We start from the raw sequence: 22,013 nt of genomic DNA, 5'->3' as shown, positions 1-22,013 counted from the left end.
AGGCCGATCTCTACAGGCTTGTGAATTTGGGTGAAAGTGAAGACAAAAATAGAAAGAAAAAAACACAAATGACCTCTTATCCTTTGCCACTGTTCCTCCATATTCAGTCGGTCTAGAAACCCAGTTGCTGGTTGGAGGTGAGTCTCTGCCATGGTCTGGTCACTAAGCAGACACTGTGCTGACTGTACGCTGCCTTTTGTGATGGCGTCCATGTTTCCCCTTCTTGCAGTAGACATACAGAGCATAGATGGGAACACAGCTAACTGATGACGCCAGCAGCAGTCCAATGAAGAGCTGGCCAAAGATGGGATACTCCGTCACCACAGCCTTACCCTGAGGAAAACAAGAGGTACAGTTAACACCACCAGTATTCACATGTTCATTAACAGACCTTTCGGCAGAATATAACGTTCTAGCCGGCTTAGTGAAATGTTGACGCTCATTGTCAACATTTAGAAAAGGTATATTGCTCCCATCGGAAAATATGAAAGACAAACCCCTTTTGATTTTTTTAGGATCCCCATTAGCAACATAGTCTTCCTGGGGTCCTTCTCCCCTAAAGAGGTCAAAATAACTGTAATATTTGAAATATCTGCAGTGGTGGCTTCTGTGTGCTGGAGACCTTATGGTAATATGAAGGTATTTCACACACTGATTATATTATAATCAGTGTGTGAAATACCTTCCTGTGCCTTGCGCTGTCCTTTCAAAACAGATTAGGCCTACATCGGCTGCATTCCAACTAGTTAACTCTACACCATTATCCAATCCTACTTCCACAAATAACAAAACAAAACATGATAACAAGTGGGGATGTTTTTTTAAATCCCGAAAAAAGATAGCACTGAGCCCTGTTTCAGGTAGCAGGTTTCAAAAACTCTGGGTTTAATCCTGTTGCTCAACTCAGAGCTGAGTAACTCTGGGTTTTCGGTTTCAGAACAGTGGATCAGTGTTGGGTCAATCAACTCTGAGCGTGTTCACTCTGGGTGGAGCGTGCGTAAAAGCCATCGTCAATGGATCGCTGATAACATGATTCACCATGGAAACAGAAGAAACAAATGCTTGATCCTCCCACTTCTCCACTTCTCAAAAAAAAAGAAAAAAAACTTCTCCGCTCCTCCCACTAGAGTAAGAAATATTAACGAATGAGTTTAAGGTATGGAGAAGAATTAACGGGGATACTATCTCATAACTCTGATCTAATCACCTCGGCCATTCAGAAAAACAACGGGGGGAAACATTTTTGTCAATAGAATCATTACGCTTCATTACTTCATTAGAATCATTACGTATGAGAGCAAGTGTATTTTAAGAATTTAGTTACGCATATCAGCAGCAGCAAAAAAGCTGGCGCCGCACAGCATTTCTGACAATGTTTTATATTCGCTGTAATATGTAGGCAAGCTATAATAGCCTACTGTGCAGTAAACAGACTGCCACTTCTTTTAAATGAGGAGTGAAAGACATTAACGTCATACACATTAGATGACAGTTTCTATTGTAGAGCCTGATTGATGTATTACCAGATTCCTTGTCCTCTAGTGATCACAGTTAAAATTATTATATTATTTCTATATTCATATACGGCTATTTAATGAGGCTCGTCTGTGACTTTGGGATGACACAAGTGAACAGTAACGATCGCATGCAGCCCCAGCTGCAGAATTACATTTCAACCTGACATAAATCTGTTCAGTGGCACAGACGTTAAAAAATCCCTATTAATAAAAAGAAGAATGATATAGGCCTACATGCAGTAATAGCCTAGGTTTATTCATCTGAATGTAGAACATGTTCACGTTGTGTAAGGTGGCCGCCATATGAACGAACAAGGGCTGAGAACAAGGCTACTGATCAGATAAATGATCGGTCAAACGTAAAATCATCATTACATGTTAAAAACATCCCGATGGAGATTTTTATGGATTGATTTTGCTTCAAACTGTACAGGGACGCGTTGTAACAGTGACTCTTTCTTCAGTCGGAGCTGCAGCGTAACAAACTCAGGGTAGGTCTAACCACCTCCCGAGCAGGTTAGACCCACGGCGTATGTTGCCGCAGTAACTGACTCTCGGTTGCGCTGAACCTGCTACCTGAAACGGAAAACCGAGAGTTTCCACTAACTCAGAGCGAACAAACTCTGGGTTGCTTCAAAACCAGCTACCTGAAACAGGGCTCTGGTCCAGTTTGCAAAACTTGCACCTTGAGGGCCACAAAGCGAAATAATAAGTTATATATGATGTGCCTTTATTTTAACTAGCTTTTGCTTTGGGAATTATTTTTAAACAGACGGTCACATGCAGGGCTGTTTGTGAAAATGTCAGTGTCTGGCTTATTGCCATATATCCACTGGGGCCTTTTCATGATTATATTATATGACATGACTTCTCATCTGCGTCAGCATTATCTGTCAATTACTAACTTTGCGTGCATGCTAAGCTAGTCTTATCCGGGTTTTAATCATGTGGAAAATATAAGATAGAATAAAAGTAAACCTGGTTATTCATTAGCACTTTATGATGCTTACATTAGGTTTCTGATCTGTGACTCCTCTTCATCCCAGATTATTACACTTTCACTTATGACAATGTTTTACGATCGAAAATTTGTTTGACCTGATTGACCTTTGACCTGAATAGATGCAAAATAGCCATTCATGCCTTCATCTCCTAATGGTCACAATGTGGATTCATTGGATTGGCACATGATAACTTTTATTCTAACTCTAGTGTAAATCATTGGTTATCTTTACTGATTTTACTGACAGTCAATTTCACGGGAAAAAAAGGGGTGCCCGCCATGTGTTTAGTAATCACAGAAAGAAACCTGAAAATCACATGACATGTATTTTGTCCAATCATAATGAATATGGGGGGTAAAAAATGTACTACCTCACATTCAGGGCCATATTTGAGACTACTTTGGAATGCATTTGTTTTGGATGCTGTGAGTTGGCGACCCTTGATGTAATATGGCTGAGGGGTAGCGACTCCAGGAGGCTACTTGGCTATGGCTAGCCCAGGTCCAGTTTAACCCTTGTTAAACTGGACCTGGGCTAGCCATAGCCAAGGTCCAGTAATTTATTATAAAGTATGACTGTGTGTGAATGAATAGAACCTGGATCCCTGTAAAGTTGAACAGTTTAATACGTTGCTGAAGACTCACTTTTGTTGCATTGGCCTTTAACACAAGTTGAGACTTTGACACTCCTAACTTTTTTTTTTCACGTATCTTATGTTATTTTGTATTGTATCTTGTACAGCACTTTGGTCAACTGATGTTGTTTTTAAATGTGCTATAGAAATCATTTTTGACTTGACTTGACACATTAGCAGCAGCTTGGTGATAAAAAAAAAGCAGAAAACAAAAGAAGTGTATTATAATAAAGTCCCAGTTTACCAGCTCTTTGTCCCATGCTTGGTAGGTGGGCGTGCCTCCCTGGATGTAGTTAACAATGTAGAATATGAAGAGAGCAATGAGGAGGACGGGGCTGGTTCCTGCCCACATGATCTTCCAGTACCAGTGTGGACGATGGCCCAGCATGTCTTCTATGTCCTTTTCAAACCTAGAAAAATGTGTAGATAAACATAGTATTAAGATCCAATATTATAGCATATAGTAGTTTGCGAGAGCATTGCTGGTTGTTTTATAGAGGTGCTTCTATAAAAAAAAAAATGTAATATCATGGAAAAGTCAATTCCAAAATGAAACTTTCATATATTCTAGATTAATCACAAGTGAAGAAAAATGTCAGGCATGTCTCTTGTTTTCATTTGGATGATTACGGCTTACAGCTCATGGAATAAAAATATCTCAGCGTCTCAAAATATCGAGACATTTATTAATATATATTAATATAAGATATTACAAAACCAATCACAAAAAGGATTTATAATACAGAAATGTTGACCTTCTAAAAATGTATGTTTGTTCTAAAATCATTATACTTATTGTGAAAGTAACCTTAAATATATGAGGTTTCACTTTTCAAATTCAATTTTTTTTTTTTTTTTTTTTTTTTTTTTTATACCTTCAATTGATATTCATATTTTTTTAGATGCACCTGTACTTCACACTATAGTTGAGCCAAAACACAAAAGCTGAACTGATGGTAAGCCAAATGTGTGTCCCGCCACACACATACACGCACCTCTTAATCCCATAGATGTAACTGACAGTAATGACCTCGAGGAGCACAACGAAGAGCAGGGAGAAGGTGGCTCCGTAGTCGTTGAACATGGTGAACCAGTAGTTCCCTGACGAGGTGGTGAAGCCCAGGCCCAGCAGCAGACAGAACAGACAAAATAAACCTAGACAAGCAAAACACACACACACACACACTCAGTCTTTCATACTAGTATAAATAAAAGGTCCAAAATTTACATTTAGGCATGTCCCTCTCAAAAGTAGAGCTCTGCAACGACTTTGAAAGTTATCCTATTGTGAAGAGACACTGTTTAGCTTTAGCAGTTAAAATGGGATGAATCTATGTCTAGAATTGATAGAACATGTCTGTACACTGGGACACCCAGCTCCTATGTGATGGCCGGTGCCCGCTGGCACTGTGAAAGCATTTGTAAAGCTGAATATGAAGTGTTTTGAGTTTGAGGGTTGTGTGATAGGTAAATAATGAAAAGCATTTACACGTGAAGAGACACTGTTGATATGGTGCTTATCTTGATTCTTGCCTGCAGTAAACTAGTGCCAGGTTGGCACTAGTTTACTGGAACAAGAGAAACCAGCAGCATATCCTTATTGCCACACAGAAGACTGTGGCAGAGTTTGACATGGGCGGCATCTTTAATTAGGGCTGGGCAATAATTGAACATTTTACCTCAATTATTTAAAAAATAAATAAGGAAATGCACAGATTAACTATTTATGATTATATATTGAATATTTCCAACTAAAATCAAAGCATCGCTTGAAAATGTCAGTTTTGAATGTTAAAAATCGAAAAGTAACAGTAGAAAATGAATAACTTAAAGCTCCCATATTGTGCAAATGCACTTTTCCGATGTTTTTGAACATAATTATGGGTCCACGGTGTGCCTAGAGACTGCCAAAGTATCAAAAAAAAGAAAGCTCTCTCCTTTTCTCACTCTCCCCTTTTCTGAAACCCTCCATCTCTCCACCCAATATACTCCAGTCAGAATTCTCCCCGTTTCTGACGTCAAAAACCGGAAAGCCAGAAGCTTCCACTGTGCAGTCCACCCCCTATTTCTTATTGGTCCACGGCCCCGAGATCCTCTCGAAAAATATTCCTTCACCCCCATGTTGTTTGCTTGTTGCTAAGCGACAAGATGCCTGTAGTACGGCAAAACATGATGAATGTTGCATAATCCACTAATTTATCTTAACCACAGCAGCCTCGTTTTTAATAACACAACGGATAGGAAGCTACTTGTGCTTTTTTTCTGAACTAAATGTTTTTATTGGTATTTTTGCCTGACTGGTGTATAGCTATTAGCTTTGGGACAAGCATTCAGCTTTTGCTCATAAAAACATATTTCTATTCCCCACACCAGTCTGGAAATGCCGCGTTTTTAACAGGACAAAGGATTGGAAGGTATATAGAAGTCTGACTTTGAAGATAATGTTTTCACTGATTTTCGTGGTATTGTTAGCAGCTAGCTCCCAAGCTAGCTTCGCAGTAGCCACCATCTTTTGCAGCATTTTTATTGTGAACATGCCGTTTCCATTAGCGTGTGGCTGTCAGTGCATCTGTATGAACATAGTCTTTCATGTAGACAAGGATAGGTCATGTCAAACTGTTCAAAGTGCGTTATTAGCTCTAGACTTGGTTCTTCTCATGGGTAGGCTAAACCTAACTGTGCTAACAGGCTATACGTCATCATTATTTACAAACAGACAGAGGGCGAGGCGTATCTGGCTTCGCTTCCGGACAGGGGGCGGGGGGAGCTCAAAGATTGCATATGTACGAGGGGAGCTGCAGCTCTTTTTAAAAAATAGGCCATTGTGAGATTAGCTGAACATCAGCATAGTACAATAAATTATCTGAAAGTTTTTTTCAGCAAACAATTGAAGAAAAACGTATTAGGGACCACTAAGACCATATAATATGGTGTATAGTAGAACCGAAAAGTGTATAATATGGGAGCTTTAAAATAAAATGATTTTAAATATTGCCATGTGAAAATAATGAAATAACTTGAATCTCTAATATATATATTCATTTAGATATACAGTAAATGTCATGTACAAAAATGTCAACATTAATGACTGCTGAGTAAGAGTTCAAAAAAGACTTGGCTTGGACAAAGCCCACATCCAAATAATCAACATGTTCAAGTTGAAGTCGGTGACAGGGTCTGAATGTCGGTTGTGATTAATTTTTTTGATGAATTGCCCAGCCCTACATGGACGCCATCTTGGTATCTTACCGTTCAACAGCTCGTTGCTCATTTTGTTAAAAACCTTGAAGTCTCTTAGCGGGGTGATGATGGCGGTGACATTACCCAGCATGCTGCCCATTCCCAACAACAGAAGCATGAAGAAGTAGAGCACAGACCACAGCTGAGACAGAGGCATGTTCTTAATGGCCTCACTGTACACTATGAAGGCCAGACCGGTCCCCTCTACTGCCTGAAACACATCAAAGAAAAAGACAAACACTTGATTAATTCAAATGGAAACTTGGGACTGTGATCCACTTGACTCAGTCTCTTTGAACAGTGTCACAGAGCAGGCGTGCATTGGCTGCGTTCAGATACATTTAGCTATTAAGGTCCTATGGCTGCATCCCATTTTCTCCTTTTCTCCATTAGGACTAAGGTCCGGTGCAAATTTGTCACAGTGTAAAGTAGAATGTTTCTATAGTAAGTTAGTAAGAAAGTAAGTAAGGCTTTTATATAGGACTTTTGTAAGTGCTTCACACACATTATGTAAGTGAAAGAGAAAATACAGGAAGTAAAACACTTTTTAAATTAAATAAAGACTAGAGGTGGGCATAGATTAATTGTTTTAATCTAGATTAATCTAGATTAATTTTGGAATTAATCTAGATGAATCTAGATTAAAATGTCTCATTTGAATTCATTCATAATATGTGTGTGCTCCTAAATAATGACTCAAAGTAAATCTTTGAGAACGTGTTTCTCAAGCCAGGTGGCGCATCAGACCAGGGGCTCGTCTCCTGTGCAGGTGCACACCTAATGCATCAAGTTAACTTGCGTGCAGAAAGAGGATGTCACGGAACTCATGTCCGTTAGCTTTTCAATATAAGACTGTCAAAATAAAAGTCCCGCAAAACAATCGTTATTTTGGGGATTAACTTCTCCGCGTGAGAAATTTGAGTTGTAGGCTAGCGTGTGAGAGTGTGAGCTGGTTGATATGAGTGTGTCTCACGGCCAAAAGGGTGAGACTTGGCAGCTCTGTCAGTTGTCAAACAAAGCGGACGGACGTGGTCTCTATAGCAACGAGATCAGCTGAGCTATCACTGATAAAAAAAAATATTGTTTCCATAATGATTTCCATAGCCTTAAGCCATAGGCTAGCCTACATGTTGTGTAATTCAGTGATTTTCAACCTTTAATGAGTCGAGGCTATGCATTGGCTTTGGCGATTTCCCTTGCCTCTTTTTTTCTCTCCACACAAAGCTCTCCCATTGCACACACGCATGCCCCGGCCGCTTCCGAGAGCACAGACTGTTAGAACTCCTACAGTAAACCAATTCCGCATTGCACAAGGTGCAAACAAGCTTGGTCTTGTCGAGGTTTCCATTGGGAAGCTTCTTAAAAATACATTTTCCCTGAAGCAAACCCGGCGGCTTCCTAGCTGCATCCATGTCAGCACGTTACGTTTGATGTGGTAGGCTACACAGGTGCGAAGTCGGACTCGTTCTGACTCGTGCACTACAGTGCAATTCGGCCAGGTATATATCCGCGCTAAAATAAGAGGAACAAGAGATTAACGGCGATATTTTTTTTATCGCCGATAAGAGTCTGGCGTTAACGCAGCACGTTAACGCCGTTATCGGCCCACCACTAATAAAGACACAACACACGGGAAAAAAGAAACTAGACCAAAAGTCGACAAACTATGAGAAGGCTTGTCTGTGTAAATGGGTTTTCAGAAGCCACCTGAATAGATAGAGCTGAGATAACCACCCCGAGCCATACAGCAAGCAACAGCAGCTATGACGCACAGGGCAAATGGTTATCCATGTGTCAGGATAACTTGGTGAAAGGTGCTGTTTACTATGAATGGTTGATCAAAACATATACTGTACATGTCAGCACTAAGATCATTTGTTCTGAATGTGGTCAACACACTATGTATGTATTTTTAAAAAAAATCACTGGTGCTTTGTATTTTGTGTTCTAAGTTAGTCAGTTCTGTTTGTTCTGTGATGCCCTGTTTTGTATGCTGTTTTTTTATTTTGTTTAATTGTATTTTCTTTTAACATCGATGTCAGGGGACTACAGATGAAAAGTAGCCTTTTGGCTCATTCTGGCATTTTTAACCCATGTATGATCATGTGTTTTACTAATTTGCACAGTCCCAACAGCCAATAAGAACAGAGAATCGGATTTTTTTTTTCTTTCTTTTTTTTTTTTTTAGAATCGGAGCCTAGCTCTGATTGGTCAAAGTGTACCGCTCATGTTAATTTTGACCAATCAGAAATCACATACCCCAGCTTTAACTAGCCTGAAAAATGGGAAATATACAACTGACCCTTTGTCATCTTAAATGCCCTATTCTAAAACTGCTGCTTTTGATCTTTAGATCTTGTAATTGTCTATAGAGATGTGTAACTTTTGTGGACCTATTATAGTACACAGAATTTGAATGTATGTTTATTTTGCCCCATCACCCTCCTGGTCATGTGATGTGACAAAATTCGATAAGGGTCACTGTGATCAAAATACACCGGGAGAAGGCCAAATGTTGGGACGAGACGGTGTGTGTTCTTTGCACAATTAAAGTATTTTTTCGGAGCATTTAGCTGTTTGTCATGTAATAAAATAAAGTAACCACTGAACAGACGTCTGATCTGCCAACTCTATGGTTAATGATTCATTTAAACTGCTTGGTCCAAGTTAGGGAAAGACTTTGATCATAGAAGGGATGCAATCTTAACTTGGTACGCCCAAACCTTAGCTTGCTTTTTCAGGGAGGCTTGTTATGTTTTAAAAGAGTTTTGTTTTTGTTTAATAATTAATTATTGATGAGTTGGACCTTTACTGTAATAGCCTGTGTTATCTCTTAGTTGTCTATCTATGGCCCTCTCAGTTAATCGGCTATCTGAGTTATTTTATTTTGTAGGGGCTGTATAGTTATGTGATAAAGGCATATGTAAATAAAGGTGACTTGGCTTGTACCAGATATGTTGCACTACAGACACAAAGCTAGTCTCACACAATGGACTGGGGAGAAGGCTCAGTACTTTGTCTATGTCCTCTCATTCTTAGCCCGTTCACCCTCGCGTAACTTTTACAGGATGCTTACATAGGGGCGCTCTGACCACTACACCAAGGGGTTGATCTACTCAGTGGCGGTTATAGGGGGGCTGGGCCATGGCCCCCTCTGAAATATCACTGGCCACCTCTGTTCCCCCCCACCCCACCCAGATCTTATAGGTATTTTATAAATTTCTTAATAATAAATGTTTCCCTGATAGGTAGCCTATTTCAGAGATGATATGTTTATTTTTTCTTTCTTGATAGGTAGTTGGCCTTGTTCATCACACAAACACCAGTTTGCAATTTCCAACTACTACCCTTGGCCATGACCATGGCCACTAGAACTGATCTCTGGTCAGCAGATACTTTTTTCAGATTTTCTGATAGGTTGTTCAGAGATGATTAGGTTCAATGGGGTGTCAGTTAGCTTACTGCTAGCATCGTCTTTTATATACAGCCTATATTAGCCAACATCATGTCTTCAGTGGGACTAATATCCTTTTTACACTGCATTGGACAGTAGGCTAATTAGACCCAGCCATACAATGCACCTTAAAGATCTCCCATTATACTACTTTTCTGGTCTTATTTTCTTGTTTAAAACTGCTATAGAGCAACCTGACACGAATCACATCACAAAAAACGATGTAGATTTTCGGGAAGCGCTTCCTCTCAATTCAACTCAATTCCATGGCATTACATTTCTCTTTGCGCTTGCTGTCACTCTGCTGTCCTTCTAAACATGATACCCAATAAAATGTGCAAAACCCTCATTTAGATTTACTTCCTCTAACATTTTTGAATCCATTGCCACTTGCACATTTACTCTTAGTTGATCACACGCAGAACGCCCACAAACCAGAAGTGCAATTTTTTTAGAATGCTCACGCAGTTTAGCACTCTTTATTTATGGATCTTAGTACATCAACCCCCAAGAGCACCCCTGAACCAACTGTGTTCTTTCTTTTTAACCTTTATTTATACAGGTAAATCCCATTGAGACGGAAGACTCTTTTACAAGGGAGACCTGTTTTCCTTTCCCACGTTACCATTCACACACACATTCATACACCGATAGCAGGCTAACTATCGACATTCACACGAGGCAAGGTGGGTGAAGTGTCTTGCCCAAGGACACAACAACAACAGGTGGCAGGGCGGGGATCGAACCTCCAACCCTTTGATCATCAGCCTACCCGCTCTACCAACTGAGCCACAGTCGCCCCATTCGTTCTCATTGTGTAAGACAAAGTGTAAAGAGACCGATGAACCTACAGTGTCTAGTTCGCTCTCCAGGCTACAGCTTTCCAGTTTGTCGGCGATGTCAGCAAATTGCATTGGGAAGGTGCTGTTCAGCCTCTCTACCCACTCAAAGACATTGTTCATGTTGATACTGTCCTCTGCTAGCTCAAAGGTATTCAGCAGCAGGGTACGAGTCCTGGAAGCAGTGAAAAAAAAAGTTTACAGTTTACAGAGCCTAGGCTATGCATTGATCAAACTGAATTTTATTTTCCCTTGCACAGTTGAGTATCACCACCAGTACCCCATATTAGCCTTGTGTCCTACAAGGTATGATTATAAGTAAGCCATAGCTCATAATGTACATCTTGAAAGTACTGTATAACAAAAAAAAGTGACGCAAATGTATCTTGTTTAAGGATATTTAGAGATTGTATTAAAAAAAGGAATGTTTAAACAGGTGGTTTAATAAATTTAAAGAAAGTATGTATGTTTTGGGTTTATGGTCATTCAGACAATGATTAAGTCAAGTCACAGTGTCTTTAGATGGATTTCACACTCAAACGTCCATACAGGTATAAAGGTGCATTCAAGTATACACACATGAGCAACTAAAAAAAAATCACACACCTTTCCAGACAGTCTTCGTAGTTGACGGTGGCCTTGAAGCCGTATATGGAGAAGGTGACTATACTGGCAAAGATGGAGGTTCCACTGTTGATGAGGGACACCATGATGGCCTGCCGCTCAAAGTTGTTGTGGTACTGGTTGTAGCTGGCGAAAGCTATGAGCGAGCCGAAGCCCAAACCCAGAGAGAAGAATATCTGAGTGGCTGCATTGATCCATGTGGTAGGGTTGAGAAGCTGTTCCATCTAGAAGCAGACACAAACACAGTGTCGGGAGTAAGCTATAATTCGAAACAAAGCTTAGATTTGCAAACTACCACACTGGAAAAGTTCCTGTAGGGAGAAATCTAGTTTGATGAACTAAAAGCTACTTAGAAAAAGGTGTTCAAACTATGTCGTAAAATAAATGGTCAGATTGACAATGTACATGTGATGTGAAATTATAACAAAATAAAATACAAAAAATGTAATACATGAACTAAAAAATAAAATCAAAGTTAGGTAGCCGTTAGGCTTCAATGCTAATAATGCATATATGCAGATGAACAAATATCCCAAAACAAGCTTATACCTTGGGTGTGAACATGTATTTGACTCCGTTCATGGCACCATGCAGAGTGACCCCTCGGATCAGGTAGATGAAGAGGACCAGATATGGGAATGTGGCGGTGAAGTACACCACCTACAGATGGAGTCAGACAGTGAGGTTAGGGTCAATGTTAATGTGTGGGGAGTTGGTAGCATACTACATCTTCAACTTAATATCTCCACAATTATATCTCTAGTCTGGTCATAAGAGACACACTTAAACTTAAACACTTTTGAGATTTACAATCAGAGGTCTAATCTGTATGTTTGAATGGTCTTTCAAGCTTTCAGATTAAGAGTGTAACACATCACCATTCATTGGTATGAGAAAGTGTGTGCAGATTTGAACATGAACAGCTTCCTGTGTTAGTGTCAGGTGTTAAATAAAGTCTATAGCTGGAATTAACAGGTGTGTTGCTTCCAGGGTTAGCAGCACTATTGGAACTGGATCACTGAATATTAGCTGAACAAACTATGGACCGACAAATCACAATTAAAAAGCTCTTTAGTATACCCACTGGAGAATGCAGAGGGCCCAAAAGGAACACACAGGTTTCAAAAGTATTTGCACAGTTGTGGTTTGTTAATGATCAAATGTCACTGCCTCTCCTCTGGACTAGAACACAGATCTTGAAACATCGACCATATAAAGTTAAAATTATTTTCCTCTCCTGTTTTTTTTTTGGGGGGGGGGGGGGGCTTCGGTGCCAAACTTTTCAGAGGTTAAAAATGAATAATGCTGTCACCAGCCTCTACCAAATGTAAACAGCATATTTTGAGTGTGATACAGACGATATTTGATGGGATATTTTTACTTACTTTTAAATAAATCATAAATCATGTTTTCTGCTCCCTGTGCAATCCACAAAATATCAACCAAACTGATGGTTGGTTCAATATTTTTTTTACAAATGGTGTATCTATCTTTGTTGATGTTATATGTTTTTAACATTCTTCCAAACTTCAACAATCCCAGTCCTTTATTTTGAAGAGGAAAGTGTCCTATTTCCTCTGTCTATTTAACAGACTATACACCCAAACCATGTACAATGCAGAATACCTTAAGGTCTCTTACCTTCCCCGTTGACTTGACTCCTCGTATTATAAACAGGTAGGTAAGGATCCAGGCCAGCACCAGACACATTGCCTGGCCCGTGTTGACGCCTCCATTCACCTCAATGGACGGAGCTATGTCCAGAGTTTCCCTGTAGAAGAAATACTCGGTGGGTGTGGCCCTCTCACACTCCGCTACAAGCCCTGTCCCATTGGCATTGACGGGGCATTCGGCCCAGGGCAGAACTGACTGAGATTAGGAGTGAACACACGACAGTATTATAGGTGTGAGTTACCGTAAACTGTCTAAATTCAATCTAAAAATCGTTAGCCTCATAGCATAATTGCCTAAATCATATTTACTCTACTCTACTTTTACTCTACATCTACTCTATTCTACATCTTCTCTACTCTACATCTACTTTACCCTACTACAGTCCTGGACAAAAGTCTTGTCACTTATCCATTTTGTAGAAACAACAGCTTATAACCTGACTTTTAATTAATCCATTGGTTTTAGAAATGGCTCATATGAAAGATAAAACCCTCCCAAATTATGTTTAATAAACTAAAATAAATTTGCTTCACTGAAGAAATATTGATAATTTAATGAACACAGAAAGGTCAGATGTTGGCAGGACAAAAGTCTTGTCGCCTACAGAGAGTAATGGGAAAATTGAACAAATAATTTACTTCAAATACAAAAATATGTTGCATAACATCAGTGAATTAAGTAGTGGTGCTGTGAGATCCATATTTAATATCTTGTTTGACTTCCATGAGCTTGAAGGACTGCATCCATGCGGTTCGATAATGATTCATACAATTTATTGATGAAGTAATCAGGAATAGCAAAGAAAGCAGTCTTACATGCCTCCCAGAGTTCATCAAGATTCTTTGGTTTGGTCTTCCATGCTTCCTCTTTCATTCTACACCAGACATGCTCAATGATGTTCATGTCTGGTGACTGGGCTGGCCAGGCCTGGAGCACCTTGATCTTCTTCGCCTTGAGGAACTTTGATGTAGAGATGGAAGTATGCTATGGAGCAACCATGTGATGTAATTCAACTGAAGATTCATCTGAGAAATCCACCTTCCTGGTCGAATCAGTGCCCAGAAGCCAGCACTTAACAAAAGGCAATTAAAAAAATGTGTGGCATTTTCTAAGGCCCACAGCCTGCTAAAAGCATGGACGCTGGAAAAGTGGCAGAAGGTGGATTTCCCGGATGAATCTTCGGTTGAATTCCATCACAGCCGCCGCAAATATTGCAGGAGACCTACTGGAGCCTGCATGGATCCAAGATTCACCCAGAAAACAGTTAAGTTTGGTGGTGGAAAAATCATGGTCTGGGGTTACATCCAGTATGGGGGTGTGCGAGAGATTTGCAGGGTGGAAGGCAATATCAATAGCCTAAAATATCAAGAATAATTAGCTACCTCTTACATTCCCAACCATAAAAGGGGTCACATTTTGCAGCAGGGTGGTGCTCCATCGCATACTTCCATCTCTACATCAAAGTTCCTCAAGGCGAAGAAGATCAAGGTGCTCCAGGCCTGGCCAGCTCAGTCACCAGACATGAACATCATTGAGCATGTCTGGGGTAGAATGAGAGAGGAAGCATGGAAGACCAAACCAAAGAATCTTGATGAACTCTGGGAGGCATGTAAGACTGCTTTCTTTGCCATTCCTGATGACTTCATCAATAAATTGTATGAATCATTGTCAAACCGCAAGGATGCAGTCCTTCAAGCTCATGGAAGGTCATCCAAGATATTAAATATGGATCTCACAGCACCACTACTTAATTCACTGATTTTATGCAACATATTTTTGTATTTGAAGTACATTATTTGTTCAATCTTCACATTACTCTCTGTAGGCGACAAGACTTTTGTCCTGCCAACATCTGACCTTCCTGTGTTCATTAAATTATCAATATTTCTTCAGTTAAGCAAATTTATTTTAGTTTATTAAACATAATTTGGGAGGGTTTTAGCTTTCATGCATGGACATTTCTAAAACCAATGGATTAATTAAAAGTCAGGTTATTAGCTGTTGTTTCTACAAAATGGATAAGTGACAAGACTTTTGTCCGGGACTGTAAATAACCCTTAAAATATGACTTAGGCAATTATGCTATGAGGCTAACATGTAGATGTAGAGTAGAGTAGATGTAGAAAAGAGTATATGTAGAGTAAAAGTAAAGTAGAGTAAATATGATTTAGGCAATTATGCTATGAGGCTAACAAAATATTGTATATACATATAGTATCTGCTAATGAAAAAAATTAAATTCACAGCTTACTTGAAATGAATGAAAGAGGTACCAGAAGCTCCATGCATTGATGATGTTGTAATAGAGACACAGATACAGGGATGTCACCACACTAGCAAGACCTAAAAACAGGCAGAATCATACAACAAAAATAGGGTTCACACATTTTTATAAAAACAACATAGTCCTAATTAACATATTCTACATTTACCTCAGTTTTTTTTCAATGTGAGTCGAGCTCTATGACGGAAAAAACAAATCCATGTTTTTTGCTAGAGTTTTGGTTTTGATGAACGGTGTTAAAAAGTAATGCTTCACATACTAGAACATATTAAAGGTGGAGTCAGCGATTCTGGAGAACGCAGGAGTCAGATCACTTTTTGTCAAAATGAGTGAAGATCTCCTCACAATGCACATACCTATACGTGCTGTGTGTGCGCTGAAAAAAAAAACAGTGCTAATATACAGCCTAGGCTCTGTAAACTGGTACGTAAACAAAGTGGCTCGGACCGACCCAGAATTTAAATAGTTGTTACTTGTAACTTATCAAAGCCAAAAACAACTTAGTTCTTATAAGCCGATCAGTAGCTAAGCCTTTATCGAAGACAGTGTTGCTAGCTGCAGTTGGTCGGTCTGAGACCCTTTCCTTACTTACCAGTTTACAGAGCCTATGGATGTGTATTTACACAGGGTTATTTTCATCACCCACACAGTAAGGACAAGAGGTGGATTGTGAGAAGATTTTCACTGATTTTGAGGACAACTCTAGAGTCGCTGACCCCCCCATTTAATCAGTGACCAGTTAAAAAAGATTAAAATGTAATCAACCTTTGTCATAGATACAAAAATACTTTATTCGTCTCGTCATGGTCATACAGTATGTGCTGTGCAGATATGTTGGTGTGGCAGACTCTGTAATACCGTGTTCAAAATATACAATATAATAGCAGTGAGTACAATAAAATGTAAAAGTTAAAACACACACACATACACACAAACACAGCAAGTACAATCAGTTGGTCCAGTCAGCTCTCACCAATTCCTCCCAAATAGGGGCTGATGGACGTCCATGCCCCGATGCTGCCTTTTCTCATCTTCTGACCAATGGCGAGCTCCAGGTAGAACAAGGGAATGCCCTCGAGAACCAGCATGAGCATGTATGGAATCAAAAAGCCACCTGAAGGGGGAAATAAATATATATTTCACTTATAGGCAACTAGGAAAACACAGAAAAAAAAAAAAAAAAAAAAAAGTGTTTTGCTAGTGTTTTTTTCTATATGCATTGATTTTTAAATGAAATTCTGAGCAAAAAAGGGTCTCAAGGTCTCTCAAGTAATTATTTAACTTATTTGGGAAAACTTTAGGTTAAGTTTAAAAGAGTGCCAAATTCTCAGTTTGTTAGTAACCCATATGTTTTCTTGCAGCAGTTATAAATCCATTGCATGGGGATGAATGGAGATTCATGCCTTTGAGGATGTAAATGCTGGACAAGCAGCACAGTGCCATGTCTTATAACCAGTGTTTCTACAAACAGCTATAAATTAATTTAAAATAAGTTTGAGCTCCATCGTTCCACCGTGAGGCAAATCATTTTTAAATTGAGAGCTTCAAGAGTGACTGAACATCAAGTGGACTTCCTTAAAAAATATCCACAAGCACCACAAGAAAAGTGATTTTTCAGGTAAAAGCCAACCCAAGAATTACATCTGGAGATTTGCAGACCTCTCTTGCAGCATCTGGGACATGCATGGTTCAACAATAAGAAGAAAACTTAGTCAACATGGCTTTCATGGAGCGTTGCTGAAAAAAATAAACAAAACTGCTTGTCACAACTTTGCCAGAGAGAACCTGGAGATACATGAAGTCTTCTGTAAGTCTATTTTGTGGACAGATATTGGACCAAAATTGAACTGTTTGGTCATAACCAAAAACCTCCATGTTTGGGCGAAAACGCAACACTGCATACCACCAAAAGAACCTTCTTCCAACAGTGAGGCATGGTGGTGGCAACGTTAAGATCTAGGCCTGCTTTTATTCATCAGGACCTGGATAACTCCACATAGCCCAGAGAATCATGAATTCTGTGATATCCTGGAACAAAACCTCAAGCCATCAGTTATGAAGTTAAGCTTGAATACGAATATGAATATTAAGATAAGCTTTAATTTAAAGTCCTATAATATCCTAGCCTGGAATTCCAGACCCATCTAGAATGATGTAGGGTCTGGCAATGAGCAATAGACCTTCCCACCTCAAGGAGCGGCAGAAACGCATGCATTTCAAATACCACTGCTCGCAATTGGATAGCAGTACAACCAATCAGAGCAATTAACAAGGTGATGTCTTCAGCCCCGTTCGTTAAGCGCACAGCAGGGCTAAGTGGTAGTGCTTTCTTGCTAATTAAATATTTGAGTGCCGTCTTCCAAATCATTAAGTGTCGAGGCCTAAGCTGTATCAAACTCAAAGTATCTGAAGCCATCTTTGTTGTTTACTATCACAACTTCGGCGGCGCATGCCCCGCCCTTATCAGATAGTACGATTCGATTGGTAGCTCCGAATTTTCCGACATAGTTAATGATCTCCAATGGTTCGGGCCCAGAGTAGTAAGCTGAACAAATTTAAATTTGCCTGGTTTTTCCCGGCTAACAATATTCTGAACAAAATTTAAAATTTGTTTAAGGGTTTTCTTTGGTATTAAATAGTATCTACATAAATCTGAGCTAATTGTACACCTCGAGCGCCAAAGCCTCATGGGGGAGCAATCAAAATCGCTGAATATGACAGTATATGGTTCACTTGCTATCTCTGCGCACAAAATGATTACCACTTCATTTTTTGGGGAGCTAGTGAGCCATGCTAATGTTCATTTAGTTGTCAGCATCCAACCTTGAAAGCAGTCTGTCACATGTCTCCACTAGTTTCCTGTTCTAAAGTTACACATCCACACGCAGTAATTAGAGTAGATGAGTGTGATGGTTGGTCAGTGAACCGTGTATGACCCATTAAGGACAATACAATTCTCCCATCTAACCACTGTTTGTTTAGGCTGGGCACTTTAGGACCTATTTTAATGAGAATATCTAGCAGTGCCCCTTTCTATTCTTATGTATCAACACCTGATACATATAGATTCATTCTGAGAATTCTGCACTGTTCAGCTAAACTAGCTTTTGCTCATTTCTCTCACCTTGACACTTTACTGCAGTGCACAGTAGACTTTACATTAGTCAGAAATATTCACACACAACTCAGACTTTGTCAATGATTTAGTTTATTGGTATTCATCACAGATAATATTCAATCAATAAAAATGTCTTTCACATTGATATTGCCAAAAAACCAAAGGGATTTCCAAGTTATCCCTCATTAGGGGACAGGGTCAGACCTAAAAGCAGTTCTAATACAGTTTTTAAATCTGCTGTATATAATTCATAGTTAGAGTGCAGTTGGAATGAACAGCTGGCACTGAGAGGCATTTAATTAAGCTACACACTAACTTATTAACCTATGGACTGTACGGCCTTCTTCATCTATTTAATTATTTATTCTGACCTTGTAGATCCACCAGGGCAACTTCTCGAGGTGACTGTATTGTTCCTTTTAGAAAAAGTGCCTATGGACAGGCTGTATTTTCATACCGTGCAACTCATACCTGGAACACACTACCCGCTGCTCTACGTGAGCTTCCCACTCTTGGCTCTTTTAAAAAATGTCTTAAAGTATGGCTGCTGGAATCTCAAAACTGTTCACACAATCTATCATAGATTTTAATTTTATTTTATTTTAATTTTATTTTTTAACATTATTTGAATAATTATTTTTACTCACTTGTTCTGTCGGTTGCATGTTTTTTTTTTTTTTTTTTTTTTTTTTTGTATTGTCTGTTTTTATTTATGAGTTTATTTATTAATATGCAATGTCCCTTTAAATAAACTTAAACTTGTTTTTTGTATCTGCCATGATGGCTTGTATTCAGTATTTATTTATCTTTTGATAGTAATACCTTTTTGTATGCTTTTAATCCATGTTCCTATGTCTGGAGCTGTTGTCACTTTTATGTCACTGTCTGTCGATGTTGTTAATGTTGTCTGCGTGTGTGTGTGTAATCAGCCAATTATTTTTAACTGCAACCAAATCTACCCTCGGGTACAAATAAAGTTACCTTTATTGAGTGGTTTAAGGAAACCAAATGTTACAACTCCCAGTTGAAGATTTTTACATCCAACACACCTTCTAGAAAAACGTCTCTTTGCTCCTTCCTCCAGTTTACTTTTTGCAAATGTGTGTTTTGACTAATAACCAAAGGATTCTGTAGAGTTCTGATTGCATGTCAATCTGTACAGTACAGTAAAGTAGGCCTACAGTAGATAATATTTGTGCGTGGTCTTAAATTAGGTTTGTGTTTTACTATCTGGTATTATCTTATTATGGTTAGTGTATCTGGAGGTATCAGATAGGGGTGTATAAACCTCTACTTAACCTCTATTTAAAGTGGTGTTACTTCCTGGCTCTACCCCAGTTTATCACCTGAAATGACTTTATTGCTAAATCAAACAACTGTTTACAACACATTCGGAACTAAGAAAAATACAACAGAAACTTCCCACCTGCATGACTCATAACATGGTTATAGGCAACACCTCAATAAACCAGTGCATGATATGTTCACTTTTTATTCCAAGCAGAATGTCAAGGCAGCACTACTGTTTAGCAAGTTGTTGGATGAGGTTCAAACCAATAAAGTACATTTCTTTTTCATTATTTATTCATTTTATGCACAACATACACTTGTTACCCAGCTGTGTTGCACATTAAAATTGTTGAAAATAAACGTGGTCTCTCTATTAAGGCAAACCACTACAGGCAAAAACATGTCAAGTAGGCCTACTGGTCAATTTTGAGAGTTTTGTCTATTTTAAGACAATGTCTATTGAAGGACAATGTCTTCTTTCATACTAGTATTTAATCAAAGGTCCAAAATCTACATGTAGGTGTTAATTTTACTAAACAGTGTCTGTTTGCATTTATATTGTTCTCTAGGCTACAACCATCTTTAACGGCCCTTATCTTAACATTCTGAACCAAACATCTCAACTTCTAAAACACATCAACTCAACTTCTCATGATCATTCTTAGCACTATTCTGAAGGTTATAAACAGAAGGGTTTGTTCATATTTTGATGTCGGATTAATGTTAATTTTTTTTCTTTTTACAATTGTTATACTGAAATTGCATTTTCAAGACCTGCACATTGTATCTCATGATTTATAAAATGAAAGAAAAGGCTGAATATTTGGACACTAATATATAGAATTTAGTTTTTTAAAGAAATACAAATGTACATATACAGTATATAAGATAAGTAGAGATTGCCAAATTTGCATATGTATTGTTGTAATACAAAATAATTGTTTTAATCTAAGTAATCAACTGGTAACGTTTAATGATGATATGACATCTATAAGTTAAACATTCTCAACCCCAATCACCTGCAGTGTCTCACCTTATAATGCAAATACGATTTAGTGTGTGAATCATGTATCACCTACGCTATTTGAAGGCACAGATGTGTTTAAAAGTCGGTATATGCTATTATGGAAGTGGTGTGCACAAGGCTGGGACCATTGACTTACCTCCACCGTGCATTTGACACAGGTATGGAAACCGCCACACGTTCCCCAGTCCCACTGCGTAAGATACACACGCCAGCACAAACTGCGTGGGGCTGTCCCAGTTGGGTCTTGCATCTTTTTCCATGTTTTTATTTACGTCCTGTAAACTGCAGCAGCCGAAAAAATCAGAAGGAAAATAGCGGATGGGATTAGCGAGCCGTGCGTAAAAACTGGTATGTGGCACCGTGTGTCACATACCAGTTTTATAACCTCGCCGTGGCTGACATGTGCACACTCTGAGGAGGAGGGTCTAAATCTTACAGGAGAATGTTTATTTTTGTGAGATTAAATAAACAATTCACACACTGTACGCTTTTTATTTGAAAGGGCTTTCTGAGCTTCTTGGGATACACACAGTCTTTGAAAGACAAAAGAACATGTAAAAAAAATAGTGCTGTCTTGTGCAGTAGTAGGCCTGCATGTCCTAGTTATTATTGCAAGTGTTGTAGAAGAAATATGTTAAGTTTGGATATGGAGTGAATATTATCAAAAGGCCTGCATGTCCTAGTTATTATTGCAAGTGTTGTAGAAGAAATATGTTAAGTTTGGATATGGAGTGAATATTATCAAACAACACATTTCACACTTATGGCTGTAGAACAGAGGCTGTTGACAGTCCGACTTACTGTGGGGCGGAACATGAAAGGTAGAGATAACCCGAGTGAATGTTTAAGTGTACAGGCTCTTTAAAGTGAAAAGTCCGGGCAAACCCCTATCCACACCTCAACCTGAGCTGGCTGGCAAGAGAAACCGTTTTGAACTTATGACTATACGAACTTCTCTACAGCTGTATGCTGACGTTTGGATTTCTAGATCCCTTTTAAATTCAATGTGCCCTTTCTGCAAAATAAATTCACAGGCTTAGCTATATGTGTAGTGGTTTGTTTCTATTGCACTTGGTTGTGTAATTAACTACCATACTGTGTGTGCCACTGGATCAATGCCAGACTTTTATAATGTTGAGATAAGGTCAGGTCATTAAATAAACAAACAAATTATCTATATGTGTGTGTGTGGGTTAAAGGTGAAGTAAGCAATTTATTTATGTTAATATAAGTGTTAAATCGCTCTTTATTCATACAGTGATCACTTATATAGTGTGCGCGTTTCATAAAGCCGATCTCTCAGTCACT

At 38.9% G+C, this 22,013-nt stretch overlaps 1 protein-coding gene across 1 annotated transcript; it reads right to left on the bottom strand.

Annotated features, from left to right (window-relative positions):
* Positions 1-162: 162 nt before the first annotated feature.
* slc6a20 (solute carrier family 6 member 20) lies at positions 163-20,965 on the bottom strand (the record flags this gene model as incomplete). Its single annotated transcript, XM_080039500.1, has 11 exons — positions 163-333; positions 3,400-3,565; positions 4,151-4,310; positions 6,405-6,606; positions 10,701-10,863; positions 11,295-11,536; positions 11,862-11,972; positions 12,954-13,181; positions 15,238-15,329; positions 16,244-16,384; positions 20,842-20,965. The coding sequence occupies 11 exons, from the start codon at positions 20,963-20,965 to the stop codon at positions 163-165; spliced, it is 1,800 nt and encodes a 599-aa protein (XP_079895626.1).
* Between the last annotated feature and the right edge of the window lie 1,048 nt (positions 20,966-22,013).

Source organism: Ammodytes marinus (assembly GCF_949987685.1).
Source record: "Ammodytes marinus genome assembly, chromosome: 13".
Classification (NCBI taxonomy): domain Eukaryota; kingdom Metazoa; phylum Chordata; class Actinopteri; order Uranoscopiformes; family Ammodytidae; genus Ammodytes; species Ammodytes marinus.
This window is presented reverse-complemented; position numbering and strand designations above follow the sequence as displayed.